Genomic DNA, 16,406 nt, shown 5'->3' on the forward strand with positions numbered 1-16,406 from the left:
CCTGGATATTGATGATGATGATGATAAGGTAAAATCCTGTAGTTTTGGCCTGGATATTGATGATGATGATACGGTAAAATCCTGTAGTATTGGCCTGGATATTGATGATGATACAGTAAAATCCTGTAGTATTGGCCTGGATATTGATGATGATGATACGGTAAAATCCTGTAGTATTGGCCTGGATATTGATGATGATACGGTAAAATCCTGTAGTATTGGCCTGGATATTGATGATGGTAAGGTAAAATCCTGTAGTATTGGCCTGGATATTGATGATGATGATACGGTAAAATCCTGTAGTTTTGGCCTGGATATTGATGATGATACGGTAAAATCCTGTAGTATTGGCCTGGATATTGATGATGATACGGTAAAATCCTGTAGTATTGGCCTGGATATTGATGATGATACGGTAAAATCCTGTAGTATTGGCCTGGATATTGATGATGATACGGTAAAATCCTGTAGTATTGGCCTGGACATTGATGATGATACGGTAAAATCCTGTAGTATTGGCCTGGATATTGATGATGATACGGTAAAATCCTGTAGTATTGGCCTGGATATTGATGATACGGTAAAATCCTGTAGTATTGGCCTGGATATTGATGATGATACAGTAAAATCCTGTAGTATTGGCCTGGATATTGATGATACGGTAAAATCCTGTAGTTTTGGCCTGGATATTGATGATGATGATGATGATACGGTAAAATCCTGTAGTTTTGGCCTGGATATTGATGATGATACGGTAAAATCCTGTAGTATTGGCCTGGATATTGATGATGATGATACGGTAAAATCCTGTAGTATTGGCCTGGATATTGATTATGTTTATGCTATGACAAGGCAAAGGTTGCTAATTATTTTAACACAGTTTTAACCACTCTCAGCCTCATCTCTGGTTAAGAAGTTACCCACCTGCTCTGGACACTATGGCCAGTCTTTATTATCAACTTGTACCACATCAAAGGATCCCTAATGATTAGTTTGAGCTGTGACAGAGGTGGTGACAGACGACAACGTTGCCAATCTACTATGCTTGATGAGCACCAACAAAGCAACTGGGCTGGACAACCTTCCTGCAAGATTCATAAAGGATAGTGCTCGTGTCACTGCAAAAATTATAACGCATATTATAAACCTTTCTATTAGCAGTGGTCAATTCCCCAAGGATCCCAAAACAGCCTGGTTTCACTCCACAAGAAGAGCAGTAAAACAAATGTAGGAAACTACAGGCCTGTGTCAAACCTCAGAACCTCATCCAAAGTTGTTGAGAGATGAGTTTGTAATCTACTTGAGGGATACCTTCTGGAGAATAAACTTATTTATGAACTCCAGTCTGGCTCTGTGAACTCCAGTCTGGCTCTGTGAACTCCAGTCTGGCTCTGTGAACTCCAGTCTGGCTCTGTGAACTCCAGTCTGGCTCTGTGAACTCCAGTCTGGCTCTGTGAACTCCAGTCTGGCTCTGTGAACTCCAGGCTGGCATTAGAACAGCTCTTTTCGATTACTTTATCCACCACATTAAGCAGGAAAGTGAGGGGAACTATGCAGGTATGGTCATTTTAGGCAGAAAGCTTTTGACACTGTAGACCATGATATTCTCCTGATGAAACTGAAATGGTCTAAATGATGAGGCAGTGAACTGGTTTAGGTCTTATCTGACCAACAGAACACAAGTATGTAATGTTGATGATGTCAGAGGCCAAAGAAATATCCTGTGGAGTACCACAGGGATCCATTTTAGAGTTTAAACGTATTTGGCTAAGGTGTATGTAAACTTCTGACTTCAACTGTAACCCCACCCACTTTGCCAAAGCACAGCCCCCACACCACTAGAGGGACATCAACAGACCACCAACTTCCTACCCTGAGACAAGGTTGAGTATAGCCCACAAAGATCTCCACCGCATGAACCCTAGGGGGCTCAAAACCAGACAGGAAGATCACATCAGGGACTCAAACCACTCAAGTGACGCACCCCTCCTAGGGATGGCATGGAAGAGCACCAGTAAGCCAGTGACACAGCACCTGTAATAGGGTTAGAGGCAGAGAATCCCAGTGGAGAGAGGGGAACCGGCCAGGCAGAGACAGCAAGGGCGGTTCGTTGCTCCAGTGCCTTTTTGTTCACCTTCACACCCCTGGGTCAGACTACACTCAATCATAGGACCTACTGAAGAGATGAGTCTTCAGTAGAGACTTAAAGGTTGAGACCGAGTCTGCGTCTCTCACATTGATTGGCAGACCATTCCATAAAAACGGAGCTCTATTGGAGAAAGCCCTGACTCCAGCTGTTTGCTTAGAAATTATAGGGACAATTGGGAAGATAAAGTCAGAGAGATAGGTAGGAGCAAGCCCATGTAATGCTTTGTAGGTTAGCAGTAAAACCTTGAAATCAGCCCTTGCCTTAACAGGAAGCCAGTGTAGGGAGGCTAGCACTGGAGTAATATGATCACATTGTTTGGTTCTAGTCAAGATTCTAGCAGCCGTGTTTAGCACTAACTGAAGTTTAGTGCTTTATCCAGGTAGCCGGAAAGTAGAGCATTGCAGTAGTCGAATCTAGAAGTGACAAAAGCATTATTTTTTTAAAGTTAGATTTTTTCAATTTTTACAAAAAATGTTTAAAAAAAAGCTGCCCTTGAAATATTGATATGTTCGTCAAAAGAGAGATCGGGGTCCAGAGTAACACAGCTTCAGTTTTATTTGGGATGACTAAAACAATCCAAGATTATCAGATCCAACAGCAGGTCTCGGTTTTGTCCAATTTAAAAAAGTAAAACATTTGCCACCATCCACTTCCTTGTCTCTTAAACACAGGTTTCCATGGAGGGCAATTTTGGGGCTTCACCATGTTTCATCAAAATGTACAGCTGTGTGTCCTCTGCATAGCAGTGAATGTTAACATTATGTTTCCGAATGACATCACCAAGAGGTAGAATATATAGTGAAAACAATAGTGGTCCTAAAACTGAACCTTGAGGAACACCGAAACTTACCATTGATTTGTCAGAGGACAAACCAACCAGAGGTGAACTGATATCTGTCCAACAGATAAGATCTAAACCAACTTGGGTTTCTAATCTCTCCAAAAGAATGTGATCGATGGTGTCAAAAGCAGCACAGCTGCAGAGTCGCCATTAAAAGGTAATTCACCGTCACGTGTGCAGTGCTATGATGGGTCAAAAACCAGACAAACATTTTGTACACTGTCTTCAGGAAGGAAAAAACAAATTGAGAGGAATGAAAGATTCAATATAGGCCAATATCTTTTAATAAAAACTAAAAAAAAGATTCTGGGTCAAGTTGTGTCTGTTTCAAGAGTGGTTCTGTTTTCCTCTCTTGGGGAATGCTGCTTTTCAGTTAGCTTTGCAACAGTATAAAAAATACATTTAGGATTGTTCTTATTCTCAATTAAGTTTGAAAAATAGGATGATGGAGCAGCAGTCAGGGCTCTTCGATACTGCACGGTAACGTCTTTCCAAGCTAGTCGGAAGACTTCCACTATGTTGGAACGCCATTTCCCTTCCAATTTTCTGGAAGCTTCAGGACTCTGGTATTTTCTGTATAAAAGGGAACAAATTTCTTGTGACAAATGTTTAGTTTTTAGGGGTGCTACTACATCTAGGGTATTGCACAAGGTAACATTTAGATCCTCAGGTGGTTAGACAATTTTTGTACTCAACCATCCTTGGGTAGGTGAAGGGAGTCTGGACAACACAAAGATCTGAATCTTTGGGTTGTCTGAGAATTTATGGCACAGCTTTTGATGCTCCTTGTTTGCGGTCTGAGCAGATTGTTTGTTGCGATTGCAAAAGTAATAAGATGGTGGTCCGATAATCCAGGATTTTGAGGAAAAACATTTAGATCCACAATATTTATTCCACGGGACTAAACTATATCCAGAGTGTGACTGTGGCAGTGAGTAGGTAGGGAGACATGTTGGACAAAACCCACTGAGTTGTTGATGGCTCCTAAAGCCTTGGAGTGGGTCTGTGGACTTCTCCATGTAAATATTGAAGTCACCAAAAATTTGACGTCAAGCTCCGATAGGAATTCAGGGAACTCTGTGAGGAACTTTAGTGTGTGATCTCTGTAGTGAGGTCTCAGTAGTACGTGGTCTTTGTAGAATGTGATCTCTGTAGTTAATGTGTGATCTACACTACAGATCAAAAGTTTTAGAACACCTACTCATTCAAGGGTTTTTCTTAATTTGTACTAGACATCAACACTATGAAATAACACACATGGATCTCCGGAGTGCGTGCCATCGAAGGATAAGAAGAACCACATTGAGCTTGACAGAGATCCTTCAAGACAATCTTTATTGTGGATCAAAATACTGTCTTTTACAACACTTTAAAGCCCTTTAACAGACAAGGTTATTTTATTCTGGAATACTGCGTAACAAAGCTAAAGAGCAGGGGGGGTTTAGAACATTTAGCAGGAACACAAAGCAACATTTGTTCTTTATGCATTTTGCTCATCTCTCCATCCAACACTTCTCATATTCACTGCTAGTAATATTACAGCTATTACAGTGACAGTTTTTTATTCAATACTAGTATCTGGACATCACTTCCACACTACAGTTAATCATACTACTAGTGACATGGACATCACACTATAATTAGTAATACTTTGATGCTAGTCAATATGCTGTAAGACGCCGTTCTAACTGGGTCAGTTGCTGCAGTGGTGCTAGTCGCACCTCTAAAACAAGTGTGTGTGAAGTTATAGGAGCCGGCTACTCTAGCATCACTAACGTGCTATTCATTTGTTATTAACATGTCATAAACCCTATTCTAACAGTTTAACCTATAAGCCCTTTCATTATTGTTATGGTTAAGACGAGCTAACACCAAGCCACAGTAGCAGCAGCTTAACTGACAAGGTATCCCACTTTCCCTTAAACATTTTAGAATTAGCATTATGAACACACTGGACTAGCATTAGGCTATTCTCATACCAATATACTATGCTCTGCTCTGCTAGGCTAGGCTAACCCCTATACCAATACACTATGCTACCATACGCTAGGCTAGGCTATCACTAGCCCACAGCTAAACACTGCGTGGGGAAAGGAAGGTACATGTTGCTAAGCTATTTTACAGTAATAAAAAAGGTGCATGTTTCCCCTCTATATGACTACTAATGATTATGATAGGTGAGGGGAGGGGGGATGATAGTGATGGGGAGGAGAGGAATGAAGAGGAATATTCAGTGTTTATGCATTATTGTTTGGGTTATGGTGAATGAGTTTAGAAAGTTGTAATCTGATTGCTATGAAGACAAAAGGGCTAGTTTGGAGGGTTCTGATTTGTCATTGGCCTCTAGACAGTAATGGAGCCGAATCTGATTGGTCTAGACAGTGATGTGGTAGGGGCTACCAGGGATGTGTTGTTCTCCCCACTTCACTACCAGGATGTACTCTCCCTTCTCCTTGAGCTGGTAGCTGATGTTATAGACACGGTTCCCAAGGTGCTTCACCAGTACCTCCTCACAGGGAACCCTGGGCCCGTCCACACCCACCAACAGCATGTTACGACCTGGAGGGAGGGCAGTGTTAATACACACACTGTAACCTGAGAGAGCCAGAGAGGGTCTAAACACCACCGAGACTAAACACACACCTGCTTTGCTGCAGTCGACGCTGAAGTTGTTCTTCTGGCCGATAAAGCCCTTTGATAGGCCGAGACCTTTGGCTGTCACACAGCTGGCGTCCGATTGGCTGGGAGCTCCCTGGTGGGAAGAGCTAACCTGGCGAGTCACGGGGTCGACCATGACACTGGACGTCTCGTGGTTACTATGGCTACTGACCAGCTTGGAGCCTGGAGGAGAAAGACAGCGGTTAAGAGTGTCGAGTGAGGCCTGACATCTCCATTGTTCGTGTACAGCATGTGTCCAGGTCCCTCACCAGTGATCTTGGCCTTGAAGGGGGATCCTACGATGTGATAAGGTCCTCCGTATCTGATGGAGATTAAGTAGTTTCCTGGAGCCATGGGGGTGTAGGTCACCTTGTAACCCTCTGGACACTCAACACAGTCCATCTTCACCTTGGAGGGGCCATCGATAGTCACCGCCAGGGCCCCAGGGCCCGCCTTACTGGTGTTAACCACAAACTCACAGGCTGTACCTGCAGAGGGGGTTATAAATGACTACAGATGAGAACACATCTCTCACACCACAACACATTAAACCCAGGAGTAAAATAATTTGAGCTTTGCTTTAGTATGCCTGGAGTGCCCGACAGGCAGTGTTTGTCATTTTGAGACTTATTATATTGGCTTATTGAGCTAAGCTCAAACAGGCACAGATAAATGATTTGAAACCCAGGTCTGCAACACGCTCCTCCTCAATCGTACCAGTGGTTCCTCCCTCTAATCCAGCTCCGTATGCGGTCACCATGCCTGGGTCTCCAGCCTGTCCCGTCTCCCCCACCCTGATCTTGAAGGGACTGCCGGGGATGTGGCTGCCGTTGAACTTCACATCGATCAGATACAGACCGTTCTCTCTGGGAATGAATCGGACAGCATACTTATCTAGAGAGAGAGATTTTGCGGTTTAGTAGTGTAACGTAGTAGTAGTAGTAGTAGTAGTAGAGTAATATATTATTATTGTGTCGCAGTGTATAGTAAAAATCTGTCATTCAGCGCCCGGGGGAACAGTGGGCAGCCCAGCGCCCGGGGGAACAGTGGGCATCCCAGCGCCCGGGGGAACAGTGGGCAGCCCAGCGCCCGGGGGAACAGTGGGCAGCCCAGCGCCCGGGGGAACAGTGGGTTAAGACGTGGATGTTGATTAAGGCAGCCCCCCGCACCGCTCTGATTGAGGGGTTGGGTTAAATGAGGGAGACACATTTCAGTTGGACAACTGACTAGGTATCCCCCTGTCCCTAGTAATAGTAATGTAGTAGTATCGTGCAGTATTATTAGTTATCTTGGTCTAGTTCAGTAACAGTGTAGTATAGTATAGTATTGTGTAGTATTGTGTGGTAGTAGTTACCTTGGTCTAGCTCAGTAACACAGCAGCCCTCCAGGGCTCCGGAGGGGCTGTGGACTTTAGCGTCAATCTGTCCCTTCGCTCCGTTCAGGCTCACAGCAAAGGATGCTGGGTGATTGACCTTCAACCCGGACTCCTGCTCAGATATATAACTCACAACTCAACACCACAACTACGCACGTCAATCTGTCAACACTATCACACGTCAATACAACGCTATCACGCGTCAATCTGTCAACGCTATCACGCGTCAATCTGTCAACGCTATCACGCGTCAATCTGTCAACGCTATCACGCGTCAATCTGTCAACGCTATCACGCGTCAATCTGTCAACGCTATCACATGTCAATCTGTCAACACTATCACACGTCAATACAACGCTATCAAGTCAATACAACACTAACACATGCTCAACATAATAACAATGCAATAGAATACAACTCAAACTTACCTGCAGGCGGCTAACAGGGGTAAAGAGGAGAGTCAGAGGTGAAGAACAGGACAGAAAAGAGAGCGTGTGTGTGTGTGTGTGTGTGTGTGTGAGAGAGACAGAAACTGGCCCATTGCATCCTCTTTAACCCTTTAGTGCCTGGTGGATGATGGGAAGGGAGGAGGAGGAAGGGGACTGTTGGGAGCCTTTAGAACGAGGCACGAGAAACACACAGTCCTTTAGTTTCCCACAAACCCTTGCACTTCCCAACAACACAGCAGCACGACCTGACCTCTAACCCTCTGAGTGACTAACTAATGACTGACCTATTGTTCTTCAAAACAAAAACCTACTCTGATGTTCAGCAATTGCCGTACCTACACACACACACCATCCCGTAAAATGCAAGCCACACACCATCCTGTAAATGCTAGCCACACAATATCCCCCCACAGGCTGCTGCTGCATTGTGGGTAGTGTAGTCCTGGGTGTGTGCATGTGTGTCTCCGAGCCTCACCTGAAGACTGGCAACAGTGAGTCGTCTGGCGTCATCAGAGGGCGACGCCACGGGAACCACGAAGGGACTGTCAGGGATGTGCTCCTCATTGAAACGGACAGACACCTCATAGTCTCCTGCAACACACGTGTAACAGGCATCACTGTGCTGACTAACTGTGTAGCTTCCTTCCACAAGTCCTTACCGGTCCTCAATGGCGGATCCTCAGCCTCAAACACAGGTGACTGTCTGCTTGACATCATCTTAGCAAATTAGGCTATAGAAAACGTTTCTCAAGCTGGGAAGTGAGCTTATGAAGTGAACTTTGTTCCACACACACACACACAGAGTAAGAAACACACACAAACCTCTTCTTAATAAGAATGCTAACGTTGATGATAATGCTTATAATGAGGACGATCATCACCAGGCTCTTGGTGGTTAGATAGTCGTTACCATTCTCAACACACCTGACTCCTGGACCATGTAGGATACACCACTGGATCCGTCCTTGCGGTCCTCGAAGGTGATCTCTGCTTTACTGGGCCCCTCCACCGCAATGCTGAGACCCCCTGCACCTGCCTCCCGCGTCCAGATACTGAACTCAGCTACACACACACGGATCAACACACACAATGTCAATGTGTGATCCTCACAGTATAGTAACCCCAACACACACACCTGTACGTACCTGGTACTCCAGCCTCTGCTCTCTCCAGCCCGGGCCCCCCAGCGCGGACCTTGTGGGCTCCTCCTTCTCCCAGGGGCCCCACTGTGAACTGGAAGGGGCTGCCGGGCACGTGCACGCCCGCATACTTCACACACACTGTGTGTACGCCGGTCTCCGTGGGAACAAAGCGGATGCAGTAGGTGTTGTTCTCTCCCTCCATGATGTCAGCCTCCTGGACCTGACCAGACGGACTGGTCACCTGGGCCACCATGTCTGCTATGCTGATCTCTGTTAAGACACACACAGGGTTAACAGCCTCCTGGACCTGACCAGACGGACTGGTCCATCATGTCTACTGATCTGATCAGCATCTCCTGGATGGTAGGAGAGGGTACCTGGGATCTTGAGGCTGAGGTCACACTGGCTGCCCACGTTAGCAACAGACGCTGCCCTCTTCTTCCTGGTGATGCTCTCCTTCATCCTCCCTTCTCCCGTCACCTTCACTGTGAACGCACTCCCTACACACACACATTTTTTAACAATATTTATTATAATTATAATTATTTTTTACATTTAAATCAAGGATGTCAGGAAATGAGTACCTGGTACGTGTTGGTCGGCAAACTTGATGTTGATGATGTAGTTTCCTGGTTCAGTAGGGCAGTAGGTGACCTTACAGGTCCCATCCTCCTGGTCCTCAGTGTTAATGTCCACCTTACTGGGGCCTTCGATGGACAGACTCAGACCCCCATAGCCTGCAACAAATCAAACATCATTTAAAATGCTTTCCAAAAATCACAAACTTAGAGCACCTTTCTTTCACAGCCACATCTTTATTTTTGATGTAAAAGGGATTTAATAGAATGTTTCAGACACCGATTTGTTTCCGAGAGCCTAAAGACCTGCGTCGCAAGACAGAGCTTGTGTTTCTAAAAGAGTCTTTTTGGAGCCTTTGTTCATGTTTTTCAGAGCTCCCATATTGCACAAGGATAAGGAAGTGAATCGCTGGTTGGGTAAGTTTCTGAAAGTGAAATCCCCCGTCGATAACATGCCATTTACGTCAAGGAGATTTAGATGGAAAAAAGCTAAGTTCACCTTTATTGTTCAATCTTAACATCAAAGGCAAAAAGAATAATTAAATACCAAAATCACCTGATGCTACGCAGACCCTCACTGACCCGCTTCGCAGACCCTCACTGACCCGCTTCGCAGACCCTCACTGACCTGCTTCGCAGACCCTCACTGACCCGCTTCACAGACCCTCACTGACCCGCTACGCAGACCCTCACTGACCCGCTTCGCAGACCCTCACTGACCTGCTACGCAGACCCTCACTGACCTGCTACGCAGACCCTCACTGACCTGCTTCACAGACCCTCACTAACCTGCTTCACAGACCCTCACTGACCTGCTTCACAGACCCTCACTGACCTGCTTCACAGACCCTCACTGACCCGCTTCGCAGACCCTCACTGACCCGCTTCGCAGACCCTCACTGACCTGCTTCACCTGAACCTCCTCAGACCCTCACTGACCTGCTTCACAGACCCTCACTGACCTGCTTCGCAGACCCTCACTGACCTGCTTCGCAGACCCTCACTAACCTGCTTCACAGACCCTCACTAACCTGCTTCACAGACCCTCACTGACCTGCTTCGCAGACCCTCACTGACCTGCTTCGCAGACCCTCACTGACCTGCTTCGCAGACCCTCACTGACCTGCTTCGCAGACCCTCACTAACCTGCTTCACAGACCCTCACTAACCTGCTTCACAGACCCTCACTGACCTGCTTCACAGACCCTCACTGACCTGCTTCACAGACCCTCACTGACCCGCTTCGCAGACCCTCACTGACCCGCTTCGCAGACCCTCACTGACCCGCTTCGCAGACCCTCACTGACCCGCTTCGCAGACCCTCACTGACCTGCTTCACCTGAACCTCCTCAGACCCTCACTGACCTGCTTCACCTGAACCTCCTCAGACCCTCACTGACCTGCTTCGCAGACCCTCACTGACCCGCTTCGCAGACCCTCACTGACCCGCTTCGCAGACCCTCACTGACCTGCTTCACCTGAACCTCCTCAGACCCTCACTGACCTGCTTCACCTGAACCTCCTCAGACCCTCACTGACCCGCTTCACAGACCCTCACTAACCCGCTTCACAGACCCTCACTGACCCGCTTCGCAGACCCTCACTGACCCGCTTAGCAGACCCTCACTGACCCGCTTCGCAGACCCTCACTGACCCGCTTCGCAGACCCTCACTGACCTGCTTCGCAGACCCTCACTAACCTGCTTCACAGACCCTCACTGACCCGCTTCACAGACCCTCACTGACCCGCTTCGCAGACCCTCACTGACCCGCTTCGCAGACCCTCACTGACCCGCTTCGCAGACCCTCACTGACCCGCTTCGCAGACCCTCACTGACCCGCTTCGCAGACCCTCACTGACCCGCTTCGCAGACCCTCACTGACCCGCTTCGCAGACCCTCACTGACCCGCTTCGCAGACCCTCACTGACCCGCTTCGCAGACCCTCACTGACCCGCTTCACCTGAACCTCCTCAGACCCTCACTGACCTGCTTCACCTGAACCTCCTCAGACCCTCACTGACCTGCTTCACAGACCCTCACTGACCCGCTTCGCAGACCCTCACTGACCCGCTTCGCAGACCCTCACTGACCTGCTTCACCTGAACCTCCTCAGACCCTCACTGACCTGCTTCACCTGAACCTCCTCAGACCCTCACTGACCTGCTTCGCAGACCCTCACTGACCCGCTTCGCAGACCCTCACTGACCCGCTTCGCAGACCCTCACTGACCTGCTTCACCTGAACCTCCTCAGACCCTCACTGACCTGCTTCACCTGAACCTCCTCAGACCCTCACTGACCCGCTTCACAGACCCTCACTAACCCGCTTCACAGACCCTCACTGACCCGCTTCGCAGACCCTCACTGACCCGCTTTGCAGACCCTCACTGACCCGCTTCGCAGACCCTCACTGACCTGCTTCACCTGAACCTCCTCAGACCCTCACTGACCTGCTTCACCTGAACCTCCTCAGACCCTCACTGACCCGCTTCACAGACCCTCACTAACCCGCTTCACAGACCCTCACTGACCCGCTTCGCAGACCCTCACTGACCCGCTTTGCAGACCCTCACTGACCCGCTTCGCAGACCCTCACTGACCTGCTTCGCAGACCCTCACTAACCTGCTTCACAGACCCTCACTGACCCGCTTCACAGACCCTCACTGACCCGCTTCGCAGACCCTCACTGACCCGCTTCGCAGACCCTCACTGACCCGCTTCGCAGACCCTCACTGACCCGCTTCGCAGACCCTCACTGACCCGCTTCGCAGACCCTCACTGACCCGCTTCGCAGACCCTCACTGACCCGCTTCGCAGACCCTCACTGACCTGCTTCACCTGAACCTCCTCAGACCCTCACTGACCTGCTTCACCTGAACCTCCTCAGACCCTCACTGACCTGCTTCACAGACCCTCACTGACCCGCTTCGCAGACCCTCACTGACCTGCTTCACCTGAACCTCCTCAGACCCTCACTGACCCGCTTCGCCTGAACCTCCTCAGACCCTCACTGACCCGCTTCGCAGACCCTCACTGACCCGCTTCGCAGACCCTCACTGACCCGCTTCGCAGACCCTCACTGACCCGCTTCGCAGACCCTCACTGACCTGCTTCACAGACCCTCACTGACCTGCTTCACAGACCCTCACTGACCCGCTTCGCAGACCCTCACTGACCCGCTTCGCAGACCCTCACTGACCCGCTTCGCAGACCCTCACTGACCCGCTTCGCAGACCCTCACTGACCCGCTTCACAGACCCTCACTGACCTGCTTCACAGACCCTCACTGACCTGCTTCACAGACCCTCACTGACCCGCTTCGCAGACCCTCACTGACCCGCTTCGCAGACCCTCACTGACCCGCTTCGCAGACCCTCACTGACCCGCTTCGCAGACCCTCACTGACCCGCTTCGCAGACCCTCACTGACCTGCTTCGCAGACCCTCACTGACCTGCTTCACCTGAACCTCCTCAGACCCTCACTGACCTGCTTCGCGTGTGTCGATGATGAACTCAGCAGGTTCAAATGTTTTGGCCTCACTGAGGCCCTGGCCAGTCACTCGCACCCGACTGGCGTCACCAATCTCCGATTGACTGATCATCACGGCGATGGGGCTGCTGGGAATATGGCGTCCGTTCTTCTTGATGTTCACCAGGTGCTCCCCGATCTCCTTGGGAACAAACGAGATGCCTGACGGACAATGACAGGTTAGAGGAGCGTCTGAGAATCATAAACGATCTGTAGACTACAATGATTTGTAACGTTGGTATTGTTCTACTCTCGGCTGAGGCAACACCATACATTTAGAAATTAGTCAAATGAACAATGATAGTAGATGGTCTGTTTCTGCTCAACACTGACCGACATGTCCGTTGCGGAGCATCTTGAGGTGGCAGGGTTCCTCTCGGCCGGAGGGCGTGGTCAGAGAGGCTGTCAGCTGACTCAGGTCCAGCTCGCCAATGTCCAATGGGATGTCAGCAGCAGAGCCCACCTTCAGATGGGACATCCTCATAGAGTCATCACCTAGGAGACAGAACATTATGGGATGTCAGCAGCAGAGCCACCTTCAGATGGGACATCCTCAGAGTAATCACCGAGGAGACAGGGAGAGGGTCCATTGTTTTTCACATGTAAAATAGTGTTACCTGTGATGTGGGCTGAGAAGGGGCTGCCAGGGATGTGTTTGTCATTGTATTTGACCAGGATGCTATAGTCCCCAGGTAGGACAGGCAGGTAGGACACAGAGCACGTTCCATCCTGGTTATCCACACAGCTGATGTCAGCTTTAGAAGGACCCTCGATGGCCAGAGACAGACCACCTACACGAGAGAGAGCGAGAGAGGTTAGAAAATACATCATCCTAATATGGACCCAGTTTGCCCTCAGAACAGCCTCAATTCATCAGGGAATTGACAAGGTGTTGAAAAAGTGTCCCGGCCCATTTTGACTCCAATACTTCCCACAGTTGTAGCAAGTTGGCTGGTGGAACATTGATACACACAGGAAACTGTTGAGCTTGAAAAACCCAGCAGCGTTGCAGTTTTTGACAAACTGAAACTGATGCGCCTGGCACCTGCTACCATACCCCGGTTGAAAGGTACTTAAATATTTTGCCTCGTCTATTCACCCTCAATGGCACACGTACACAACCCAAGTCTCAAATATAATTATTTGACCTGTTCCTAATGTTTTGTTCACTCAGTCAGTGTACATGCATTACACAAATCAACTCTGTGTGTGTGTGTGTGTACCAACACTGCACATTCGATTCTTCATATACGGAAAAAATATACAAAAATATAAAAATGCAACAATTTAAAAGATTTGAGTTAGTTCATAAGCAAATCAGTCAATTGAAATACATTCATTAGGCCCTAATCTATGGATTTCACATGATGGTAATACAGATATGCATCTGTTGGTCACAGATACCTTAACAAAAAGGTAGGAAGTAGGAACATGGACCAGAAAACCAGTCAGTATCTGGTGTGACCACCATTTGTCTCATGCAGCACGACACATCTCCTTCACATAGAGTTGATCAGGCTGTTGATTGTGGCCTGTGGAATGTTGTCCCACTCCTCTTCAATGGCTGTGGAAGTTTCTGGATATCAGCGGGAACTGGAACACGCTGTCGTACACGTCGATCCAGAGCATCCCAAACATGCTCAATGGGTGACATGTCTGGTGAGGATGCAGGCCATGGAAGAACTGGGACATGTTCAGCTTCTAGGGATTGTGTACAGATCCTAACGACATGGGGCCGTGCATTATCATGCTGAAACATGATGCGGTGGATGAACGGCACGACAAAGGGCCTCAAGATCTCACGGTTTCTCTGCATTTAAATTGCCATTGATAAAATGCAATTATGTTCCTTGTCCGTAGTTTATGCCTGCCAATACCATAACCCCACCATGGGGCACACTGTTCACAACATTGACATTAGCAAACCAGTCGCAATACACGTGGTCTACGGTTGTGAGGCCGTACTGCCAAATTCTCTAAAACGGATGTTGGAGGCGGCTTTTGGTAGAGATATGAACATTAAATTATCTGGCAATAGCTATGGTTGACATTCCTGCAGTCAGCATGTCAATTGCACACTCCCTCAAAACATCTGTGGTATTGTGTTCTGTGACAAAACTGCACATTTTAGAGTGGCCTTTTGTCCCCAGCACAAGGTGAACCTGTGTAATGATCATGCTGTTTAATCAGCTTCTTGATATGCCACACCTGTCAGGTGGATGGATTATCTAAGCAAAGGAGGAATGCTCACTAACAGGGATGTAAACAAATGTGAGAGAAACTAGGTTTGTGTGTGTATGGGACATTTCTGGGATCTTTTATTTCATCTCATGCAACATGGGACCAACACTTTACATGTTGTGTTTATAGTGTTGTTCAGTGTAGATCATTATGATGGATTTATAATTTAACTACTAATTGTCCTACCCTCTCCTGCGTCCTTGGTGTTGACGGTGAACATGGCAGGTTTGTTGACGGTCCCGTGGATCAGGCCCGGTCCATATGCACTGACGTTCCCACTGTTCACATAGTCCACATAGAACTGGAGTGGACTACCTGTTACGGAGAGAAGAGAGGGGGAGAGAGGAGAGAGGGGGGGAGAGAGGGATGAGAGAGAGAAGAGAGGAGAAGAGAGAGAGGGATGAGAGGGATGAGAGTCAGCACATCTAGACGTGACAGATACTATGAATACTCACAGGAGAGGTTCTTGGCCAGTCAACAGTCCTAAATATTCTGAAATAGCTTAATCTTGTCCAGAAATATAGACTAGAAAGTAGTATAATTGACTAAAACATATTTAGCTTTCTAAATGAAGATGCATGTGACTGTTTATCAGAGTTAGGTGGTTGTTCCTATCAGGGGTGTGTGTGTCGTTCGTACCAGGGGTGTGTATAGTGTGTGTTGTTCGTACCAGGGGTGTGTATAGTGTATAGTGTGTGTTGTTCGTACCAGGGGTGTGTGTAGTGTGTGTTGTTCGTACCAGGGGTGTGTGTAGTGTAGTTCTTACCAGGGGTGTGTGTAGTGTAGTTCGTACCAGGGGTGTGTGTAGTGTAGTTCGTACCAGGGGTGTGTGTAGTGTAGTTCGTACCAGGGGTGTGTGTAGTGTGTGTTGTTCGTACCAGGGATGTGTATCCCGTCGTATTTGATGTCCATCTCGTGCAGGCCGGCCTCAGTCGGAGCGTATTTAACCGTTACTGTCCCGTCCTTATTGTCTGTGATGTCCGGCTTGGCTGTCTTACCTGACGGCATGCGCACGTCGCCTAGAGGAGGAAACAATAGTTGAACAGGCAAGGTACCTCAGGCTTTCAGTATGTGAGGTGATTTGAGATCAAGCGCCTGCGTTTGGTAAGTTCCATTAGTGGTTAAGGGCGGTGATATCATCTAGCGGTTAAGGATGATGATTTCCTGCCTGGCGGCCCAACAGTACGGTGTGTGTGTACCTGTGATCTCTCCTTTTTGGATGGTGAAGGGGATAACCAGGTCAAACGGCCGGAGTCCCGCCACATCCAAACCATTCATTCCCATTGGCCGGTCTGTTGCCTAGGAGACAGAGGTCAAATAATCTGAGGTGAGGAGGGGGAGGGACTAAGGTATGTGGGTAAGAATGATGAGGGGCGAGGGACTGTGGTATTGGATACGGAGGTGGTTCAGGATGTTGAGGAGGGATGAGGGACAGTATTGGA

At 48.2% G+C, this 16,406-nt stretch overlaps 1 protein-coding gene across 4 annotated transcripts in view; it reads right to left on the reverse strand.

Moving 5' to 3' along the window:
- Positions 1-4,308: 4,308 nt before the first annotated feature.
- LOC139369016 (filamin A, alpha (actin binding protein 280)) overlaps positions 4,309-16,406 on the reverse strand; it is a 74,257-nt gene continuing 62,159 nt past the window's right edge. For all 4 annotated transcript variants that reach the window (XM_071108589.1, XM_071108591.1, XM_071108588.1 and 1 more), the window contains 16 exons: positions 16,164-16,263; positions 15,843-15,983; positions 15,151-15,279; positions 13,341-13,514; positions 13,057-13,218; positions 12,682-12,885; positions 9,199-9,351; positions 8,992-9,114; positions 8,618-8,884; positions 8,397-8,534; positions 7,948-8,063; positions 7,003-7,135; positions 6,366-6,542; positions 5,918-6,136; positions 5,634-5,831; positions 4,309-5,549 (listed from right to left, as the gene is read on the reverse strand). In XM_071108589.1, the coding sequence (XP_070964690.1) occupies positions 5,365-5,549; positions 5,634-5,831; positions 5,918-6,136; positions 6,366-6,542; positions 7,003-7,135; positions 7,948-8,063; positions 8,397-8,534; positions 8,618-8,884; positions 8,992-9,114; positions 9,199-9,351; positions 12,682-12,885; positions 13,057-13,218; positions 13,341-13,514; positions 15,151-15,279; positions 15,843-15,983; positions 16,164-16,263 (2,619 nt within the window). In that variant the 3' untranslated portion in view covers positions 4,309-5,364. The remainder of the gene's footprint in view (positions 5,550-5,633; positions 5,832-5,917; positions 6,137-6,365; positions 6,543-7,002; positions 7,136-7,947; positions 8,064-8,396; positions 8,535-8,617; positions 8,885-8,991; positions 9,115-9,198; positions 9,352-12,681; positions 12,886-13,056; positions 13,219-13,340; positions 13,515-15,150; positions 15,280-15,842; positions 15,984-16,163; positions 16,264-16,406) is intronic.

The sequence above is a fragment of the Oncorhynchus clarkii genome, chromosome 16, assembly GCF_045791955.1.
Source record: "Oncorhynchus clarkii lewisi isolate Uvic-CL-2024 chromosome 16, UVic_Ocla_1.0, whole genome shotgun sequence".
Taxonomy (NCBI): Eukaryota; Metazoa; Chordata; class Actinopteri; order Salmoniformes; family Salmonidae; genus Oncorhynchus; species Oncorhynchus clarkii.